General features: G+C 37.3%; 2 protein-coding genes across 2 annotated transcripts; both read left to right on the top strand.

Annotated features, from left to right (window-relative positions):
- Window positions 1-560: 560 nt before the first annotated feature.
- On the top strand, window positions 561-1,496 carry Or4c15b (olfactory receptor family 4 subfamily C member 15B). The gene has a single exon (NM_001000569.1). The coding sequence runs from the start codon at window positions 561-563 to the stop codon at window positions 1,494-1,496; it is 936 nt and encodes a 311-aa protein (NP_001000569.1).
- A 19,808-nt stretch (window positions 1,497-21,304) lies between these two features.
- On the top strand, window positions 21,305-22,240 carry Or4c122 (olfactory receptor family 4 subfamily C member 122). The gene has a single exon (NM_001000997.1). It carries the CDS (start codon window positions 21,305-21,307, stop codon window positions 22,238-22,240), a length of 936 nt encoding a protein of 311 aa, NP_001000997.1.
- Window positions 22,241-23,933: the final 1,693 nt, after the last annotated feature.

Genomic DNA, 23,933 nt, shown 5'->3' with positions numbered 1-23,933 from the left:
TTTTAGCCAAAAGTGTAAGAAGGGATAAAAATTAATAAAGGCATGTTCAGTTTATAATTTTTAAACTTTGAAGAAGTACCTATGTTTGTCTCCTAAAATGCAGGCTATTTCTTCTATTTATAGATTACATTTTTTAATCATCTCATCATTACCATGTGCTTTCCTGACAATGTAAGACATAAATAAGCACAGTACTGACTTCCTCATAAGATGAACAAAAGGTCAGAAGAGTTTGTAGCAATTTATTTAGGATCTAAAATTCATAGTCAAATCGAGAATTGCATATAAAATACTGTCAGTCTTCTGTGAGTGTAACTGCTTCCATTTCCATATAAAGAGAGCTTAAGATTGTAAGTATTCTATAATTTATCTCTGCTTCAATCTGATCTTCAACTATCACTCTGAAATATTCCTGCTTTTTTATATTCTCAATTAAATTAAGCATTAAATGCAATTTTGGATATTTCTATAAAAAGCTTTTGTGATCTCAAATCTATAAACTGGACTGAAGCAAATGTTTATCATCATTGTCAAATTTATTCATCTTTTCCTTGGAAACTATGCAAAACCAGAGTTTTATAACCGAATTTGTCTTCCTGGGACTTTCCCAGAATCCAAATGTTCAAAAACTAATATTTATCATATGCTTACTTGTCTACATTGCAACTATTGGGGGCAACATGATGATTGTGGTGACTGTTGTCTCTAGCCCTACACTGCTGGGCTCTCCCATGTATTTCTTCCTGGCTTTCCTGTCTTTACTGGATGCAAGTTTCTCCTCTGCCATGACACCCAAGATGATTGTAGATTCTCTCTATGAGAGAAAAACCATCTCCTTTGAAGGATGCATGATACAACTTTTTGCTGAACACTTCTTTGGTGGGGCTGAGGTGATTGTCTTATCAGCCATGGCCTATGACCGCTATGTTGCTATTTGCAAACCCTTACACTACTCTTCCATCATGACCCTGAGGCTCTGTGGTACTCTAGTGGGAGTGGCTTGGGCAGGAGGATTTTTACACTCTATCATCCAAATTATCTTCACTTTGCAGCTGCCTTTCTGTGGACCCAATGTCATTGATCACTTCATATGTGACTTGTACCCATTGCTGGAACTTGCTTGCACTGACACTCACATCTTTGGCCTTTTGGTGGTTGCCAATAGTGGGTTTATCTGCATCATAATCTTCTCCTTGTTGCTTGTCTCTTATGGTTTTATCTTGCTATCTCTGAGATCTCACAGTTCTGAAGGACGATGGAAAGCTCTGTCTACTTGTGGGTCCCATATTGCTGTTGTGATCTTGTTCTTTGTCCCATGTATATTTACATATGCAAGGCCTCCCACTGCCTTCTCCTTTGACAAAATGGTAGCAATATTTTACACCATGCTATCCCCTTTGCTTAATCCTATGATTTATACTTTTAGGAATAAGGACATGAAAAATGCCATAAGAAAAGTGTGGAAGAGGTTGATAATAAATTCAGATAAAAAATAAAAATGTTTCATTTTTATCAAAATAAATATAAAAAGTAAAGAGGTCAAAACTATTTCATTCAAAAACGATAGTGTGTTCATTACACGTATGGAAGTAATGAAATTCTGCAGAAATAGCAATATTTTTGAGATTAGAGAATGTTGTTTTCCCTTTTATATCTAGCATGTCTCCAGAGTAGGAAACTCAATATTAATGTGGTTAAATTTATTTTGCACTTACTTAGAATCTATTGAAAAAAGAATGAACCAAATTATCAGCTATAAGTTAGCTATTAACTCCATGCTTTTAAACAACCTGCACAAGAGTCAAAATGTCTTAGACATTTGGGTGAAAATTTACTTACTCCACCTATTGTAAGTAGAAAGAAATTTCAACTTATGTTAGTGATCTCAGTAACAATCAGAGTTTAGGAAAGACAGAAGAAAAATCTTCACAGAATTACTGTAGGTTTTCTGTCCTTTGTGACTCCATGATTTCATGGGAGTCCTATATCATTTGCCATAGGGTTTGGGTCATTTCTTTATATCTTGAGAGATAATATGTAGTGAGGCCATCCCTGCCAGTGCGTGCTTGTTTTTTAGGTTGAGAAACATTTTGTCAGCCAGTCCTTTGAATGGAGGTAAAAGGAACCCATAATTGTTTGTGAATAATTATCTCTTAGAAAACAGTCATTCTAGAGATTCTATGAAACTAAAACAGCTAAAGTCAACTAACTCTTTTGGCCTCTAAGATGCAATAAGATATAGGGCCACTATAGAATTAAAAAAGTTTTTGAAAGAGGATTATATTTTGATTTTTATTGGCTTTTATCTTTTTAAATTTGTATCTAAGCTTAAAAACTGTTTTAATTGAATTTAACAGTAATGAAACCATTCATATTTAGATATACCTGCTTGTTGCAGTTTTGAGGAACTGTTCTACTGATTTCTATTACGGCCGAACACAACCTCAGTAACATTGAATAATTGTTTTGTCCTACTATTGAAAAGTGTTTGGAGCTCCAAAAAAAGAAAGGGGTGTGCAGAAAATCAAGGACAAAGAACAGAGGGGTTTCTGATCCATACAACTTCTGAAAATAGAGACATGGACATTTATGTAAACAAAGGTTTTACTGAGTTGGGAGTATTAAAACACTTCCTTAAAGGATAAGGGAGGTAAAAAGTACTTCTTTGTCCTAAAACAAATTTTATAGTGTTCAATAGAAAAAACTCATATTTAGTATTTCTTATACTGCTCACCTTCCTTTGATTTGACATTATACGGTGCTATTTTCTTTCTTGATGATAGCCATTCTAACAGTTGCAAAATAGGATTTCAATACAGTTTTGATTTGAATTTCCTGATTGGATAAATATATATTTTAATTAAAGGTTCAGCTCATTGTTGTACATAATTGTATATTCTTCATAGAATAGTCTACTCTATGTGATGATAGCAATGTGTGGAGGGCTAGGATGTTGACAATGTCAAAGGATTTTATAATTCCCGGAATGAAATGATTATGGTCTAAGAAGAAATGGAAGATACTATCAGGAAACACATACTTCTTTATCTTTTCTTTAAAAATTCAAATAGACAGCAACCTACTTGGAAGATATGCACACTGCTATAAAAATAGTATGTATGTTATTAGAGTAATCAACCACTTTTTTCTTCCTTTCTTTTTTTTCCTCTTTTTAACTTTTCTTTTATTTAAGGCTAACTTCATGAGATAGAACCAATATATTACATGATACTTTTAGTTTGTTCAAAAACCAGATACCAGACAGGTCATGGGCCCTACAGGAAAACTAATATTATTTCACATATTATAGGCATAACGATAAAATTATTCCTAATCGGTGATCAGTGCACTGATTAATATCATTCAGAAAAGGTTCTTCTTGCAGTAGATGGTAATTAATGGAAGGACTCAAACATAGACAATGTGTAGACAGTGATAAGCTTTCAAAATTTCAGTATTAAGTGGGCTGTCTTAATCACACCTCTACCCTCAATTCTCAGGTTTATATGTGGAAAAGAAGACAGAACTTAAGAACCAGGAGTGGTGGATGAATTTATGGAAACAAAATTTATATACATAGGAGGACAGGTTGACATAGGAACTCAGAGGACAGAGAGGATGCACAGGACTAGGACAAGCACAATCATGCAATATCCTACACAGTCCAGGGGAAGTAGGCATATAGAATCCCTAACTTAGAATTTATTTGTAATTTGATAGTTTCTGGGAGAAGTCAAATCAGGCTCTTTTCAGTGGAGCAACACTAAGCATATCAATCTCATGTTATAGAAGGCCCATGCTCAGAAGTAGATAATTAACACAAAATGGGACTTCAATATTTTTATGCTTCCTTTTGGTAACTTTTTTTCTTATTACTTCATTGTTGGTTGGTTTTGGTTTATCTTTTTTTCTTGAGAGAGAAAGAGAAATGGGAAAGAATAGGACATTGGGTAGATAATGTGCAAGACGGATCTGAGAGGAGTTGAGGGAAGGAAAAGAATATGATCAAAATATATTGCATGAAAAAATTAATGAAAAGGTAAAAGAAGAAAAGCTTAATTCCAAAATAAGTTATTTTACATTGATTGCAGTGAGTAGAAAACCCATCAGGAATAAAGAGATGCAAATAAAAGTACAGTCAGAAGATCTCATCATTTGTGTCTGTGTTACATGGCTTGAGTTTTTGTTGTTTTTTTGTTTGGTTGGTTATTATTGTTTTTAACATAATTTGTTTGAATTTATGTGTCAGATAATCTACTTTGCAAGCTCTCCTAAAATTGGATTTTTTGTTAAAAAGCATTTTTTAATGTTATAATTTGATTATAAAATTTCTCTCACTTCTATCTGCAACAGCTCCTTGGAGCAGATTGTGTGCTCCAGCACACCTCCCCACTACTGCCAGGGCATCACAACCAAGCTCACAGATGAGACCCTTTGCTCCAATACCTGGCCAAAGAGGAACCCCCTTCAGGGGATGCCCAGAGGACACAGGACCCCTTGCCTAGCCAGAGATGCATCTTCCTTCACTCTGCAAATGTGCCCTGGGGCAGATCATATGCTCCATATCCCACTCAACTCCACACATCACAACCAGGCTCACAGGCTCACAGGCTCACAGGCTCACAGGCTCACAAGAGGGACAGACTCCAGTCAGAGACAGCAAGGTCAGTTAACACCATAGTTAACCAAATGGTGAGAGATAAGCACAAGAACATAAGGCACACAAAAAAAATCAAAAAACAAAAAAACAATGCCACTTGGCATGAGTAGAAACCAGTTCTCCCACCACAGCAAACCCTGGATACCCTAACACATCTGAAAAGTAAGATTTTGGCCTAAATTTCTATCTTAAGACAATGATAGAGCACCTTAAGAAATACATAAATAACTCCCTTAAAGAAATGTAGGAGTGGGATTGGGGATTTAGCTCAGTGGTAGAGCGCTTGCCTAGCAAGCGCAAGGCCCTGGGTTCGGTCCCCAGCTCCGAAAAAAAATAGAAAAGTAAAAAAAGAAATGTAGGGCTGGGGATTTAGCTCAGTGGTAGAGCTCTTACCTAGGAAGTGCAAGGCCCTGGGTTCGGTCCCCAGCTCCGAAAAAAAAAAAAAAAGAACCAAAAAAAAAAAAAAAGAAATGTAGGAGAACACAGATGAAAATGAAGAAGCCTTTACAGAGGAAACACATAAAACCTTTAAAGAAATAGAGGAAAATACAATTAAGTAGGTGAAGGAATTGAACAAAACCATCCAAGAACTATTTCCAAAACTGGTGGAAAGACAAGAATAAAGAAAACACAAAGGAGGAAACCTTGGAAAAGGGAAACTGAGGAAAAAGAACAGGAATTACAGATATATGCATCCTCAACACAATAGAAGAGAAAGAAGAGCAAATTTCAGACATAGAAATTACCAAATAAGAGACTGACACAACAGTTGATGAAAATACAAAAAGCAAAAAGCTCCTAACCCAAAATATTTAGGAAATTCAGGAAAGAATGAAGACACTAAACCTAAGAATAGTGGGTATAGAAGAGAGTAAAGATTTCCAATTCAAAGGTCTAGAAAACATCTTCTACAAAATTAGAGAAGAAAACTTTCTTAAATTAAGAAAGCGATGGCCATACATGTACAAGAAGCCTATGGAATACCAAATAGATTGGACCAGAAAAAAGTCACCTGTCACATAATAAATTTAGTCCAAATACTAAATGCATAGGATAAAGTAAGAATATTTAAAAAGGAATGGGGAAAAGACCAAGTAACAAATAAAGGCAGACCTATCATAATTACACCAGACTTCTCAATAGAAATCTGAAGATCTTGGACAGATGTCATGCATACCTTAAGAGAACAGAAATGCCAGCCCAGGCTACTATACACACCAAAACTCTCAATCATCATAGGTGGAGAAACCAAATTTAAATGGTATTTTTCTTCTTAATTCAGCCTACAGAGGATAATAGAAAGAAAACTCCAACACAAGGAAACAACAGCCAAGAAAAACAAAGAAATTAATTATCTCAACAAACCCCCCAAAAGAGAAATATACAAATATAGTACCACATAATAACAATAAGATGGCAAGAACCTAAAGTCATTGGTCTTTAATAACTCTTAAATTCAATTGACTCAATTTCCCAATAAAAAATTCTAGTCTAACACACTGGATATGTAAACAGGACCTGGCATTTTGGTGCGTACAAGAAACACAGCACAGTGACAAAGACAGAAGCTACCTCAGAGTAAAAGGCTAAAAAAATTTTTCCCAGGAAATGGTCCCAAGAAAGAAGCTGGAGTAGCCATTCTACTTTTCAATAAAATAGACTTTCAACCAAAATTTATCAAAAACAAAAGATGTAGAAGGACACTTCAAACTCATGAAAAATGCACCATGATGAGCTCTCAATTCTGAACATCTGTGCTCCAACTGCAAGGGCACCAACATTTGTAAAAGAAATATTACTAAAGCTCAAAATACAAATTGATCCTCAAACAATAATAGTAGGGAAATTGAATAGCCTGAACTCACCAATGGGCAGATCATGGAAAGAGAAACTAAACAGATATATAGTGAAACTAATAGAAGTTATCAAACAAATGAATTTAATAGTTTTCTATAGAACATTTTACCCTAAAACAAAAGAATATACCGTCTTCTCAACACCTCATGGTGCCTGCTCAAAAACTGACAATATAATCAGATGCAAAACATACATCAACAGATACATGAAGATGGAAATGATTTCTTTGATTCTGACAGATCACCATGGACTAAGTCTGGTCTTCAATAACAACAAAAACAACAGAAACAAAATTACTCATGGAAACTGAACAACTCTCTACTCAATGGTAACTTGGTTAGGGTAGAAATAAAAGAAAGAAATATTAAAAACTTTCTCTAATGAAAATGGAGGCATAGGACACCCAAATTTACAGAACATAATGAAAGCTAAGAGGAATTCTCATACCCCTGAGTGCCTTCATAAAAAAAAAATGGAGAGATTCTACACTAGGAAATTAAAAGCATATGTGAAAGCTCTAGAACCAAAAGGAGCAAACACATCCAAAAGGAGCAGATGGCAGGAAATAAGTAAACTCAATCAATTAGAAACAAAGAGAACTATACAAAGAATCAAGAAGACTAAGAACTAATTCTGTGATAGAATCAACAAGATAGATAAACCCTTAACGAAACTAACTACATGGCACAGAGACAGTACCTAATTTAACAAAATCAGAAATGAAAAGGGAGACATAATAAAATAATTGAAGAAATTTTAAAAAAATCACCATATCCTCCTACAAATGCCTATATTTAACAATACTGGAAAATCTAGATGAAATGAATGCTTTTCTAGATAGATACCAGGTACCAATGTTAATTCAGTACAAGATAAACTATATAAACAGTCCTATAGACACTAAGGATATGAAAGCAGTTATTAAAAGTCTCCCAACCATCAACAGGCAAGAGCCAGATGGTTTTAGTGTAGAATTCTACCAACCCTTCAGAGAAGACCTACAGCAAGACTTCTCAAATTATTCCACAAAATAGAAACAGAAGGAATCCTATATGATTCATTATATGAAACCTCAGTTCTGCTGGTACCTAAAGCACACAAAGAGCCAAATAAGGAAGAGAACTTCAGACAATCTTCACTTATGAATATTGATGCAAAAATACTCAAAATTCTAGGAAACTGGATCCTGGAGCTGACCATGTACCACAGATCTCTGTGCTAGATCCCTCTGTGAAAAGGCTGGCATCCTAGGAGTGCTGACACACTTGAGAGCACAGGTAATACCACCAGTTCTGCTCCAAGGGACCCGCCCTGAGCTCTCAGAACACAGGAATCTAGGAGCAATATGGGACAGGAGCATTCTGGTTTCTGCCTATGCCTAGAGTTAGTTGTGTGACACAGTTCTCTGTACCCAGATTCCCCTGGGAGAGAGCTGTTCTCCCAATAGTTTGACACACAGTCTTAAGGAGGGTCAAGTCACTGTCAGAGTCAACAAGACTAACAGCAGAGAGAGGCAGATGGTGAAAGACAAGGGTAAGAAAAAAGCAACAGAAACCAAGCCCATTGGCATCATCAGAACCCAGTTTCCCTATGACAGCAAGCCCTGGATACCCCAACACAGTAGAAAAGCAAGATTTGGATTTGAAATCACAACTCATGATAATTTTAGAGGACTTAAAAAAAAAAGCAAAATAACTCCCTTAAAGAAATACAGGACTGTAGGGAGCGGCTTGGCAGCTGTATGATAATGAGGTGAATCTGGCACCCTCCTAACAACAGTACTGAGCATGCGTGGGGTTTTGCATCTGACATCAGTCTGGCTGGGGCGGTACTATGCTAAATGGAAGTTCATGCCGCGCCAATCTCTGGAGGACAAGTAGCTGGGATGGCAGTGGGGTGACTCGTGCTCCACCAATCCCTGAAAGAAGATTAGCATACTGTTGTGTATATAAGCTGAGTGGCTTTGCCGCTCGGCGCGCAGTAACACTTAAAGCTGTAACATTTGGAGCTGTAACACTTGGAGCTGTAACACTTGGAGCTGTAACAATTAGGGCTGGCTGCCGCTGCCTCCCTGTATCAACAAAGAAGGTGTCCTGCAGTAAAGGCTGTTGAGAAGAATCCAACCATGTTGCGTCTTCCTTGCCGGCCGAGGTGGGCGTGACAAAGTGGTGGCCCCTACGGGGACGAGGACATCCTCGTGGATCTCAGAACTCTTCAGCTTCAGGACGAGCAACGTCGGAAAAGTTCCTGGTAAGGGACGATAAAGTTCTCTGGAGGTAAGCAGAGACGAAAGGTCTGAAGTCTGCAGCAATGTTGTTTCAAGTTGATCCTTTGTGGGCAGGATTTATAATTTTGTTTTTTTTTTCTTTGTGTGGGATAGAGGAGCCACAGACAGCAAGCTTAAGCCCGGACCAAAACCTCTTTGGCGAATGGTCCCTACCTTCCAGAAACTAAAAATTAAAATAGAAACAATAAAAAAAAAATCACAAAGGGAGACAACCCTGGACATAGAAAACCGAGGAAAGAGATCAGGAATCATGTATGCAAGCATTACCAACAGAATGCAAGAGATAGAAGACAGAATCTCAGGGGCAAAAGATACTATAAAAAACAGTGACACGGGGCTGGGGATTTAGCTCAGTGGTAGAGCGCTTACCTAGGAAGCACAAGGCCCTGGGTTTGGTCCCCAGCTCCGAAAAAAAGAACCAAAAAAAAAAAAAAAAAAAAAAAAAAAACAGTGACACAACAATCAAAATGCAAAATGTTCTTAACCCAAAACATCCAGAAAATCCAGGACACATTGAGAAGATCAAACTTCAGAATAATAGGTATAGAAGAGAACTTCTCTGACTCTCAGAGGTACAGACACTCCTGAGAATTCAGAGGAGACTACTCTGCTCACATTGCCAACTCAAGAGGAAAATGCCTAGCTCCATCTGTGCCTCCTCCACTCAGGGACCTAGAAGCAGTAGGGAGAGGACCCTTCTAGTTACTGCCCTCACACAGAGCTGAAAGCAAACTGCCAGGAGGGACTACACACCTGAGAACAGAGGTAAGGCCAACTCTTCTGCTCCAAGTGATCTGCCTGATGGACTCAAGACATACAATGTCAGAAGTCCTCTGGGACCAGGTACTTCCGCTTTCTGGCTGTTGCCTGAACTTCTCTGATCCCAGCCCATAGCTCCCTGCTCCCAAATCCTGTGGGAGAGAACACTGAACAACCAGAAGTGCCAGCAATCCTGAGACTGTAGGGCAGGACAGACTGCCACTTCTGCCCACCTTTGCCCACATCCCTGGCCCAAGAGGAAACTGAATAGTGCCTCTGGACACATGAATATAGAAGCAGTTGAGCTGCAGGGTGGTCCAGATCTGTGCCCCGGTCTGAAGTCAACCTGTCAAACTGCTCCCTGCACCCTAATCTGGTATGGGGGAGAGCCAGACCCTCAGAAGTGAAGGCACTCCTGTGAAAGTAGAAGAGAACACTCTCTGTCCACATTTCAAACTCAAGAGGAAAATGCCTAGTGACACCTGTGCCTCATACATACAGGGACCTAGGAGAGGTAGGGACAGGACCCTACAAGTTGCTGTCCTCATGGAGAGCTGAAAGCCAGTGACCAGGAGCAACTACATGCCTGAGAGCAGAACACTCTGTTCCCATAACTGGCTTAAAGAAAACAGGAAACAAGTCTACAGGAGTGCTGGCACAGAGGCCCACAGGAAGGTCAAGCCACCATCACAAACAGCAAGACAAACCAACAACAGACACAACTTGATGCCAAGGCAAGCACAGGAACCCAAGCAACAGAAACCAAGATTACTTGGCATCATCAAAGCCCAGTTCTCCCACCAAAACAAACACTGGATATCCAAACACATTAGAAAAGGAAGATCTAGATTTAAAATCACATTGTATTGTGATGATGCAAGACTTTAAGAACTCATAAATAACCCCCTTAAGGAAATACAGGGCAGCACAAGTAAACAGGTAGAAGCCCATAAAGAGGAACCACAAAAGTCCCTTAAAGAACTACTGGAAAAAAACAAGGAAACAGGAGAAGGAAATGAACAAAATGATCAAGGAGCTAAAAATGGAATTAGTGACAATAAAGAAAGTACAAAGGGCGACAACCCTGGAGATAGAAAACCTAGGGAAGAGATCAGGAGTCATAGATGCGAGCATCACCAACAGAATACAAGAGATAGAAGAGAGAATCTCAGGAGCAGAAGATACCATAGAAAACATTGACATAACTGTCAAAGATAGTGTAAAACAGAAAAATCTCTTAGCCCAAAACATACAGGAAATCCAGGACACAATGAGAAAATCAAACCTAAGAATAATATGTATAGAAGAGAGTGAAGACTCCCAACTTAAAGGACCAGTAAATATCTTCAACAAAATCATAGAAAAAAACTTCCCTAAACTAAAGAAAGAGATGCCCATAAACATACAAGAAGCCTACAGAATTCAAGAAAGGTTGGACGAGAAAAGAAATTCCTCCTTTCACATAATAGTCAAAAAACCAAACGCACAAAACAAAGAAAGAGTATAAAAAGCAGTAAGGGAAAAAGGTTAAGTAACATATAAAGGCAGACCTATCAAAATTACACCAGACTTCTCATCTGAAACTATTAAGCCTGAAGATCCTGGACAGATGTCATACAGACCCTAAGAGAACACAAATGGCAGCCTAGGTTACTATGTCCAGCAAAACTGTCAATTAACATTGAGGGAGAAACCAAGATATTCCATGAAAAAATGAAATTTACACAATATATTTCTACAAATCCAGCCCTACAAAGAATAATAAATGGCAAAGCCCAACACAAGGAGTTAAATTACAACCTTGAAAAAGCAAGAGAGAAATCTCCTTCAAACAAATTCAAAAGAAGAGAAGCGCACAAACATAATCCCACCTTCAAACATGAAAATAACAAGAAGCAAAATCACTATTCCTTAGTATCTCTCAAGGTCAATGGACTCAATTTCCCAATAAAAAGACATTGATTAACAGATTGGATATGTAAATAGAACTTAGCATTTTGCTGCCTACAGGAAACACACCTCAGAGACAAAGACAGACAGTATCTCAGAGTAAAAGGCTGGAAAACTACTTTCCAATAAAATGGTCTGAAGAAGATAGCTGTAGTAGCCATTCTAATATCAAATAAAATCGACTTTCAATGAAAAGTCACCAAAAATGATAAGGAAAGACACTGCATATTCAGAAAAGGAAAAAATCCCACCAAGATGAACTCTCAATTCCAAATATCTATGATCCAATTACAAGGGCACCTACATACATAAAAGAAACCTTACTAAAACTCAAAGCACACATTGCAACTCACACAATAATAGGAGTAGGATAGTGATAATACCCCACTCTCATCAATGGACAGATCATGGAAAGGAAAATAAACAGAGACATAGAGAGACTAACAGAAGTTATGAACCAAATGGACTTAACAGATGTTTAGAGAGCATTCCATCCTAAAACAAAAGGATATACCTTCTTCTCACAACCTCATGGTACCTTCTCCAAAGTTGACCTTATAATCCGTCACAAAACAGGCCTCAACGGATTCAGAAAGATAGAAATAATCCCATGCATCCTATCAGATCACCACAGACTAAGGATGGTCTTTAATAACAACAAGGAAAGACTGCCCATATATGCATGGAAGTTGCACAAGGCTCTACTCAATCATAACTTGGTCAAGGAAGAAATAAGAAAGAAATTAAAGACTTCTTAGAATGTAATGAAAATGAAGGTACAACATACCCAAACTTATGGGACACGATGAAAGCTGTGCTAAGAGGAAAACTCATAGCTCTGAGTGCCTGCAGAAAGAAAGAGGAGAAAGCATACATCAGCAGCTTCACAGCATACCTAAATGCTGTAGAAAAAAAGAAGCAAATACACCCAAGAGGAATAGAAGGCAAGAAATAATCAAACTCAGGTCTGAAATCAACCAAGTAGAAACAAAAAGGACTATACAAAGAATCAACAGAACCAAAAGTTGGTTCTTTGAGAAAATCAGCAAGATAGATAAATCCTGAGCCAGAGTAACCAAACGGCACAGAGAGTATGTCCAAATGAACAAAATCCGAAATGAAAAGGGATATATAACAACAGAATCAGAGGAAATTCAAAAAATCATCAGATCCTACTACAAAAGCCTATATATAACAAAACTTGTAAATCTGCAGGAAATGGACAATTTCCTAGACAGATACCAGGTACCGAAGTTAAATCAGGAACAGATAAACCAGTTAAACAACCCCATATCTCCTAAGGAAATAGAAGCAGTCATTAAAGGTCTCCCAACCAAAAAGAGCCCAGGTCCAGACGGGTTTAGTGCAGAATTCTATCAGACCTTCATAGAAGACCTCATACCAATACTATCCAAACTATTCCACAAAATTGAAACAGGTGGAGCACTACTGAATTCCTTCTGTGAAGCCACAATTACTCTTATACCTAAACCACACAAAGACCCAACAAAGAAAGAGAACTTCAGACCAATTCCCCTTTTGAATATCAACACAAAAATACTCAATAAAGCAAATATATAAATTAAAAAAGAAAAAAAGTTTCTCCATTCTTTTCTCTTTTTCCAAACTCCCATACAACTCTCTCTACTCTGTTTCAAAGACATAGACTTTTCTTTAGAATTAATTATTTTATTTATTTACATTTCAAATGTTGCTTCTCTCCCAGGCCCCTTCCCAGAATTCTTTACCCTACCCCCTTTTCCTTTGCCTCTGAGATGGTATTCCTTCCTTGCCCCCACCCCCAACATCCTCCTTCTCCAGGACATCAAGTCTTTACAGGATTAGACATATCCTCTCCCACTAAGGCCAGACATGGCAATTCTCTGCTACATATATTCCAGGGTCCTTGGGCTGTAGGCCAGCTTGTGTATGCTCCTTTGTTGGTGAATTAGTCTCTGACAGCTCCCAAGGTTCTGGGTTAGTTGATATTGTTGGTTTTCCTGTGCAGTTGCCACCTGCTTCAGCTCCTTCAACCCTTTCATAGTTCTTTCATAGGGCCCCCCGACCATAATCCAAAGTTTGGCTCTAAGTGTCTGCATCTGCCTCAGTCAAGCTGCTCATAGAGCCTCTCAGAGGACACCCATGCTAGGCTCCTGTCTGCAAGTACAACATAGCATCACTAAAGGGTTAGGTTGAGGTGCCCATGTATGGAATGAATTCCAAATTGGGCTGGTCACTTGGTGGCCTTTCCTTCAGTCTCTGCTCCATTTTTGTCCCTGCATCTCTTTTAGACAGGAACAATTCTAGGTCAAAAAATTTAAAGGTGGGCTGGTGACTCTATCCCTCCACTGGGGGCTCTGTCTACCCTTTCTATTATTTCTCCTTATGTTCCATCTCCCGACTGTTGAGCATTTTGGCTAAGATTACCCCCATTGAGTCCCGTGAGCCTCTAAAGTCCCAGGTCTCTAGGACTTTCTAGAGATTCTTCTACCCTCCATCTCCAGAAACTACATATTTTCATTCATTCTCCTGGCCCTCGGAGCTTTCCTCCTGCTCCCTGCCCCCCAATACCTAATCCTGAATCCCTTTTATTTGTTTTTTTTTCTCGTTTGCTTCACTAATTGCTATTTTATGGTGGGGTCTCTTAATATCTAATCTAAGTGACTTTTAAAATTTATTGGTAATTAAAGGCTCACAACTGGAAAATATACTTACACAGTGGAGTATAACTCACCTACTAAAAACAATGACATCATGAAATTTGCAGGCAAATGTGTAGAAAAGTAAAATGTCATCCTGAGTAAAGTAACTCAGAAAGACAGAGTCTATACTCACTTATAAGTGGATATCAGATGTAAAGTAAAGGATAACAATACTGATCCAAAGAAGCTAAGTATCAGGACTGAAGGGCAGAAGCATGAGTCTCATTGAGAAGTGGAAGTAGAATAATTGTTGGATGTGGCTTAAGTAAAGGGACTGGATATAGAAGGGATTGGGATAGAAACAGGAGGGATCAAGTTGGGGAAAGAAGGAGAGGAGAGAACTGGGAAAGATAACTATAATTGGGGGTTGCATCTCTGGGACGAACTAGAAAACTAGGGAAATGAAAATTTCCAAGAATCTGTGAGGATGACACTAGCTAACTAAGACTTCTAGCAGTGGAGGATATGGAAACTGAAAGGTCCATCTCTTGTAGCTAGGCAACAGTTTTAATATAGGGCCTGGAACACCAACCCAACCACAAAACCTTCAACTTACCACTTGTCCTGTCAACAAGATATAGAAGGATAAAGACACAACAGAAATTGAGGGAATACTTAATCAATGACTGGCAGAATTTGAGACTCATGCCATGGAAGGAAGCACACCCATGATATTGTTAACAATATTCTGCTCTACCATCAGACAGGAGCCTACAGAGACTTCACACAACAGTTGACAGAGAGAGTTTTAAAGTTCCACAGCAAAACATTAGGAGGAACTCAGGGAATCTTGTGAAAGAGGAAGAAGATGGAGTCAGAGGGATCAAGGACACCTCAAGAAAGCCTATAGAATCAACTAACCCGGGCTTATAAGGACTCACAGAGATGGAATTGACAGTGAGAGAGAAAGCATGGGACTAATCCCGGTCCTCTGCATATACATAACAGTTGCAAATCTTGATCTTTGTATGGAACTCCTAACAGTGGGGCCAAAAGCTGTCTCCAACTGTTGCTTGCCTTTGAGATTCCTTTGTCCTACTAGACTGACTCTTCTAACCTCAGTAGAAGATGCACCTTGTCATATTGCAACATAATACGTCAAAACTAATTGATATCCATGGGAGGCCTCCTCTTTTCTGAAGAGAAATGGAGAAAGAGTGGATGGAAAGGGGAAAATGTGTGTGTATGGGTGGGTGAAAGTGAAGAGGAAGGAGAAACTGTGGTTAAGATGTAAAGTAAATACATATATTAACTAATTAAAAAATCAAAACAAATAACATCAAATAATGACACTATCTTACAAATTATCTTAAATTTGACAAAAACACTTCTACATTCTATTGTGTATTGAGTACAATCATGTAAAACAGTATTATTATGCTATAAATACCAACCAAACACAACATAGTCAAATAAAACCCAATATTTCTAATGAGTATAGATGTAAATATCCTCAAAACTTCTAACAAATCCAATGAAAATATACATTAAAAGAATTAAAACCTATGACCATAAGAAATTATTTTCTGAGTTCCAACAAAGTGTCTAATTATATAAAAACTTAGGTCAACTCATTTTATTGATAAAAGGAATGACAACAATCAAATTATATCATAATAACTACAGAGAAAATATTTACAAAATTAACCCTGTTTCATGGTGAAACCCAACACAAACTATGTACAGAAAGAATCTATATTAAAACAGTAAAGGTGATTTATCAATACATGTAGCAGACACCATACTCAATGATGAATGATGAAGGTCTCTCTTAACCTCCTGCTTCACATAGTATTGAGGTTAGCCATACAATTAGGTAATGAAAAACTTATTTAATATAAAAACAGATATAAATTTTTTGAGGAGAACATGTGTAAAATCATAGAGTTTTCTTGAGAAAGCTAGAATCAGTAAAAAAAGTTCAGTAAAGTGACATGATATAAAATATTAAACAGAAGATATTTTGTTATAAATTTACTTAAAACCAATTAGGTGACATATGTTCATATATACACATGCATGTGCACTCTCACAACTCTCACTCATATATATCTCCTAATTTGAAGTCTCTCTAACAGCTGAATACACTGTAATATTTTTGTATGCTTTACGGTTTGTTTTCATGTTCTTCATTTACCCTGAGTATACAAGGGTGAGAGGTAAGAGAACACTTTGAAACTTTCATCTATTTAGAAAAAAGTGACAAGGTCATTCTTAGTTCCATGATCACAAAAAGAACAAACTAAATGAGAAAGAATCTTGTTCTGAAAATTAGGATTATGTGCTTAGAAGATACCAAAATGCTTTCCTTGAACTAAGTTAAGCCTTGCAGTTGATTAATTTGATTTCTTCATATTATAGTTAGAGCAGGTCTAACCGAGTTAATACTTTTCCTAGAGTGATTAAACTTAGCTGTCAAAAAGAAAAATGTGCTGAGCAAAAAGTAAGAAAGACTATGTCTAGAAATAAAAATACCCTTAGCATGGAGGCAGATGTATTGGTGTTGTCAGGTGAGGTAGGGAACTGTATGGGCAAACTCCTATTTTAACACACCTTCAAATCGTCCCTCCTTTTATTTTTTCCATTACAACTTAAGCTGCATAACGAGCATGTCAAAAGTTTCTTCTGTCTGCCATAGCAAACTTTGAACATATGCTCCATGTCCATGAGATATGTAATCTCTGAAATATACCTGTCGCCTTCCTTTTTAAGCCATGGCCTTACTGGGTGCATACTCAGGAACATCGCATACAGAATTTTCTTAATGAATTTATGCACCACCCAAATAAACTGACTATACTTTAAAAGTTAAGAGCTTTCTAACCATAATAATAAATGTACTTTAAACATCCAAGCAAGTATAAAACACAAACAGGGTGTCACAACACATGAGGAAAGAAATCTTAAAAATCTAGAAGATTCTGTAGTTTTTCTTGTGGTATCCTAAATGTTCTCATGCTTTCTATACTTTCTTCCTGTCCTCCACAGGGTTCTCCGAGTTCCTCTGAATATTGGGCTGCATTTGTCTTCATCAACTACTGTGTAAGACTTTCAGAGAACAGTTATTCTAGGTTTCTCTCTGCAAGTGTAGACTAACATTAACAGTGTTAGGGACTGTCTCTCTTTCTCTCTCTCATGACAATGGGTCTTAGGTTGGGCCAGTCCTTGGTTGGCCAGTCCCTCAATTTTTACTCCATCTTTATCACTGAACATCTTGTAGGCAGGACACATTGTGGGTTGCAGGTTTTATGGATGTGTTAGTGTCCCAATCCCTCCATTGGAAGTCATGCCTAGGTACAGAAGATGGCTGTTTCAGGTTCCATATCCTCTATTGCAAGGGATTTTAGCTAAGGTCACTCAAAGGTCCTGGGAGTTCTCCTTTCCTAGGTTTCTAGTCCGTCCCAGAGATGTCTCCCCCAATCCCAGTTCTCTCTTCCTCTGTCTGTCTTTTCCACAATTGATACCTCCTGTTCCCTTCCACAGCTCCTGTCCCACCAAGTTTCCTCCCTAAATGTACTCCCATTCCTATTTTTATTTTGCCTTCTCTACTAAGCTGGGCACATAGGGGCTCACAGGATCTGAAACACCAACAAAACATCTTGCATGAGGCAGACTTAGAATGCCTTAATGTATGTAAAGATGTCTAGCTTGGGCTACATTTTGGACCCCTAACAACTGAATCAGGGGCTGTCTCTGACTTTGTTGTCTGTCTTTGGACCCTTTTCCCTTAATTAGCTTGCTTTGTCTAGGCTCAGGAAGAAATGATTTGCTTAGTCTTATTGCAACTTGACATGCCAAAGCAGGTTGGTATCTGCACTGCTCCCCTTATTTGAAGAGAAAAGGGGTAGGAAATGGGATGGGGGAGGTGACACAAAGGGACTGGGAGGACAGGAGTGAGGAGAAGCTGCAATTGGAATGTAAAGTCAATAAATAAATTAATAAATATAAAAAATAGCAAAGGAAAATACCCAGGAGAATAAGAATCAGTCTCCCAGGCTGGTCACATCTCAAGGACACCTCTATAAACTCCAGTGACAATAAAGGAAGGAGCTTTGGCTTCTTTCTTTTTCTTGCATCCTGAGATCATGCTGATGGCTTGACCAGAGTGGCAATGCTAACATCCTTTGGGTCAACTTCCAGAATCACTGTCCTTTCTCTCAGAGGTGGATTGGAGTTAGATACGAGTAAAAGTTGGACATCACTGAATGGACTACTCCATAAAGAATAGGACATGCCTATTTTCAGATTTTTCACAGAAGCGATTCAGTGATATATTTCAGGTACATGCTAACATTTTCAGAGATAATTTTAAATTATAACAGAGTACTTTAAATGTGGATGCTGCTTATCAAGTTACTGTGCTTAAAACAAACATGGAGCATCAGTTTATAACTGTGTGTATGTAATTTCATACACTGACTGCTCAGAGTCTTCATCATTAGAGTAGATATTAAAATTATGGGCAATCAGTAAATCAGTGATTAATATGATATAGTCAGAGCTCAGAGACCAGCACATGAAAACTTGTCTTCTCAGAAATTTTCCTTCCTTCTTTTCTTTACCCTTCTCTCATTCTTTTCTTTCTTCCACTTGAGCATCTGCTTCTTTAAGTCTAATGAAATTAAACACATTTCCAATGTTTCATCTTGATGTTGAAAGCAAGTAACAGAGAAATGGCACAAGTGTTAATTTTCTATTGTCTCTCCAACAGAAGTTTATTTGTTCTTTGTAAAACACTTTCAGTGGGTGACAGTATGTTCTTACTGTTCTGATAACATTGATTGGAAATTAGTATATTTTGAAGTCATGTAGACAGTTATCTATTTGTATAATATAAATATCTATTTGTATAATATAATAATATAAAATGTACTCTTCCAATACCTGGACACTAGGTATAATACAGAGGACACTAAATCAGAAGAGTGACATAAGTCAAGGTGAAGTCTGCTGTCCACTTAACTTTGTCTAGGTGGTAGAAACTGCCTCTGAACTGCTAAGAAAATGCAATTAGTTAAAGATCTGAACTGTTTCAGGACTCATGATTGTGAGTTGGTCTCTCTTAAACTAACAGAATCGCCCAGACAGCAAAAGAGAAGTTTCAGAAATCCATTAGCAAGGCAGGGTAAGGGGACAGAGAAAGCTGGTTTCTCTATGCAAGAAACAGTACAAGAAATAAGGTGCATGCATTTTGGGAAAGCAGGAGTGAAAACTGGTGTATTGACATGAAGAGTAGTGTGGTTTTCCTCCCTTTGCATTTTCATTGTGTAAAATGCTGCTCCATTCTGACATTTCAAGCATGGACAACATGCCTTCCTGCCTTCTGATTAATATCTATGCTGCTTTAATTCTGAATGACAACTGGTAAACTAAGTAGTGAACACCTTCATTTATTGTAAATGATTACTGCCTCATCCAGTGACTTTATAGGGTTTATTTCAGAACATTGTTTCCTTGGATATAGCATGTGAGTGACTGGAGGTTATATTATACATGCTAGAGAAGAACTGATTTTAGGACATCGTGAAAATTACTTGTAAGATAAATGAACTGTCACATGACAGATTTATAAACATGTGAAGTAATTTCTACTTTCTTTAGATATCCATTACTGAAACATATAATCTTCTTTTCAGAGAAGATACACATATTATTCTTATGCACACATATATTGTATGCATAAAATACATACACATGAATATGTATAGACACATGTATATTCTATATAAAATATTTTATAGGAAAAGATACAAATGCCTTTTGGGTTGTGACTGCCTACAGAAGATGAATCAGAAAGCTAAAATACTTACCCAAAAGATTTATGGAAATACATTTTTGTGGGAAATAGAGTTTAATTATTTTATGAATTAATTACAGCTAGGGTTGTAAGGGAATGCTATTATTAGTAACACTTTGATATTTTGAATTTGACAGTATAATGGAGATGAGCAGGTAAGGTGTCATGGCTATGTTTTATAGTGAATTATTATAAATTTCAAAGCATATATCTTTGCAAATAATTAAATCAGAATTATATACTCTAAGTTATATTTGAGGGGAGTTTCACTTTTTCAGTTTTGTGTTGTCATCAGTTTTCATTAAAGGCTGATTGATTGGTGGTCATCTGATTCTTCATAATTAACTCCATTGCCTCTTTCAGGATGTCTCATTTGGCCAAGGATAAAAAAGAAGATGCTTTAAACTTTACAAAAGAAAGAGACTATAAAGAACATCCTTTTCCTGAAATTTTTATAAAGGAAAAAATTATCTCTTTTTACTTTGTTGATTCTGTAGAATTATCATGCATGTAAGAGTTTGGATCTCTAAAGTCCCAGGTTGAGTGACTTTTGTTTGTTTGAGCATAATATACTTCTGAATACAACTAGTATTTCAAGTCTATAGCAATTGATCTTAATCCTATTTGTATTATTTCACTAAGTCATCGTAAAAACAGAATAAATATTTTACAAAGTTTGTATTATCCTATAAAATGATTCAGTGAAATTTTCACACTTTTGATATATGCATCATGAAATAGAGTGCTTTGTACGTTCCCACACAATTTTTTGTTTTATGAAGAACAACCTAATTCATTGGCTGTTCCAATTGATTCACAATTTTACATGCATTTCTGATGCATTTATGATTTCAAAGAGTTCCCTAAAGACTCATCACTTTTGCTGGTAAGATAAGGTAGCACAATGCTCTGGTCAGTCAATGAAGACTTAAATTCTGCTCTTCATTTACATCCTGAACTGTTTAAAATGCATTTTGTTCTTTCTCTTCAGGAAGTCCATAAAGACTGATGATAGCTGATCAATCAAATATAGTCTATTCTCTTGTCAACCAAGTAGATGCTTCTATCTCCAATATTCCAGATGTGACTATTTATAGTAGTCAATAATTTATCTCAGTTCAACATTACATATTATAAATTTATAAACTTAAAAAGTTATAAATTTCTGGTTTAATAGCAAAATAAACAAGGACGATTTTCTCTGGTAATTACATAAACTTGAATGTTTTCTTCTTTTCTCATAATTGCAGATTTACACGAACAGATATTACTTTAACATTTTCATGATAATAATGCAAAACCAGAGCTTTGTCACTGAGTTCATCCTCCTTGGACTTTCACAGAACCCAAATGTTGAGAACATATTGTGTGTTGTATTTTTGTTTATCTACCTTGCAACTATTGGGGGCAACATGATAATTGTGGTGACCATCATCTACAGCCCAGCACTGCTGGGCTCCCCCATGTATTTCTTCTTGATATTCTTGTCCTTACTGGATGCATGCACTTCTTCTACTGTCACACCCAAGATGATTGTTGACTTCTTCTATGAGAGGAAGACCATCTCCTTTGAATGTTGCATGACACAACTGTTTGCTATTCATTTTTTCACTGGGATAGAGGTGATTATCTTGTCTGCCATGGCCTATGACCGCTATGTGGCCATTTGCAAGCCCCTTCACTACTCTTCCATTATGACCCAGAGGCTATGTGGAATTTTGGTGATTGTATCCTGGGCAGGAGGCTTCTTACATTCTATCATACAAATTATCTTCACTTTGCAGCTGCCCTTCTGTGGACCCAATGTCATTGATCATTACCTGTGTGACTTGTTCCCATTATTGAAGCTTGCCTGTACTGAGCCACACATATTTGTCATTTTGGTATTTTCTAACAGTGGGTCTATAAGCATCATAATCTTCTCTATTTTGCTTGTCTCTTATGGTATCATCTTGTTCTCTCTAAGAGCTCACAGTTCTGAAGGCAGACGTAAAGCTCTCTCTACCTGTGGTTCCCACATTACAGTTGTACTTTTGTTCTTTGTCCCATGCTTTTTAATATATGCACGACCCACTTCTGCCTTCTCTTCTGAAAAAAATGCATTTGTATTTGCCACAATCATAACACCACTTCTGAATCCTATGGTGTACACATTCAGGAATAAGGAAATGAAGAATGCCATCAGAAAAATGTGGAAAAGACTAATAATGGTTTCTTGTAACTATTAACAGTACATTTACAATGCTGTAATGGATAAGGGCATTTGTTGTTCAAATATAAACTATTTTCTGATTCCCACCACCCATAGCAGAAGTCAGACATTGTAGTAGAGTTTTAAAGAAATTCTGGGGAAGAAAGGTATTATATAGTCCAAATGATCTTCCCAAAACCAGTGAGGTCAAAGTTCATATGATCCAATCAGAATGCCAAAATTCTGGATTATAGTATAATCCTCCTGGAATAAACACACCCTAATACACATCTTTAATTCCTAAAAGTGAAGGTAATATTAGTTTGTAGAAGGCAGCATCTATGTTTCAAAGTGGTATCTAAGTAAGAGGGAAGACCAAGTGATGAATCAGAGAAAGATTTAACAGAATGAATCAGAGATAAGATATGCCCATCTCTTAGGAGAAAAGCACAAAAAAGAGAATAACAATTTGTCTTAAAAGCAATATGCTTCACTCCTTCTTTAAAAGGGGAACAAGAATACCCTTGGCAGGGAAGAGAGAGGCAAAGATTAAAACAGAGACTGAAGGAACACCCATTCAGAGCCTGCCCCACATGTGGCCCATACATATACAGCCACCCAATTAGACAAGATGGATGAAGCAAAGAAGTGCAGACCGACAGGAGCCGGATGTAGATCGCTCCTGAGAGACACAGCCAGAATACAGCAAATACAGAGGCGAATACCAGCAGCATACCACTGAACTGAGAATAGAACCCCCGTTGAAGGAATCAGAGAAAGAACTGGAAGAGCTTGAAGGGGCTCGAGACCCCATATGTACAACAATGCCAAGCAACCAGAGCTTCCAGGGACTAAGCCACTAACTAAAGACTATACATGGACTGACCCTGGACTCTGACCTCATAGGTAGCAATGAATATCCTAGTAAGAGCACCAGTGGAAGGGGAAGCCCTTGGTTCTGCTAAGACTGAACCCCCAGTGAACTAGACTATGGGGGGAGGGCGGCAATGGGGGGAGGGTTGGGAGGGGAACACCCATAAGAAAGGGGAGGTGGGAGGGGGATGTTTGCCCGGATACCGGGAAAGGGAATAACACTCGAAATGTATATAAGAAATACTCAAGTTAATAAAAAAAAAGAATAGTGTTAAGAAAAAAAGCAATATGTAAACAATATATATGAATCTCATCAAAACAAATCTGTAACAAAACATTATACATGATAAGATGGCTCCCAATTCAAATTATGTGTCTATCTTTCTCATAACAGATGCATCTTCTTAATGTCTTTACCATAGGGTTTCTCCTTATTTAGTTCATATGTCCCTAGAAATTAGCTTAAGGTATAATGATCTGATATTAGTGTACTAGTTGCTTTATATGGTTGTTGAATACAATAATTGAAATAAAACTATGAAATAAAATACTGAATATATTAACCAAAACATATTCATTTTGTTCCAGTATACATCACAAGCATTATTTTATATTTTCTTGACTACAGTTGTGTAGGTGTAGATTCTAGTAATTCTATGCTACTAGAAAAGAAGTCACTGATTTTAGCTGTAAAATGAAAACTAGATACCATTTATCCCTTTCTATTCTTACACAATTAAAACTTGAGCCTGGTAAACTTCTCTTATATTTTACTGATACACATGTAAACTCACAGCAACTGCAACAAACATACATACATACTAAAATAAGACTCTGTACTGAAAATAGAAAATTGT

This window comes from Rattus norvegicus, chromosome 3 (genome assembly GCF_036323735.1).
Source record: "Rattus norvegicus strain BN/NHsdMcwi chromosome 3, GRCr8, whole genome shotgun sequence".
Classification (NCBI taxonomy): domain Eukaryota; kingdom Metazoa; phylum Chordata; class Mammalia; order Rodentia; family Muridae; genus Rattus; species Rattus norvegicus.
This window is presented reverse-complemented; position numbering and strand designations above follow the sequence as displayed.

What these genes read in the sequence shown, in the direction of transcription:
- Or4c15b (NM_001000569.1), top strand. Translation starts at nt 561, where the DNA reads ATGCAAAACCAGAGTTTTATAACCGAATTTGTCTTCCTGGGACTTTCC.
- Or4c122 (NM_001000997.1), top strand. Translation starts at nt 21,305, where the DNA reads ATGCAAAACCAGAGCTTTGTCACTGAGTTCATCCTCCTTGGACTTTCA.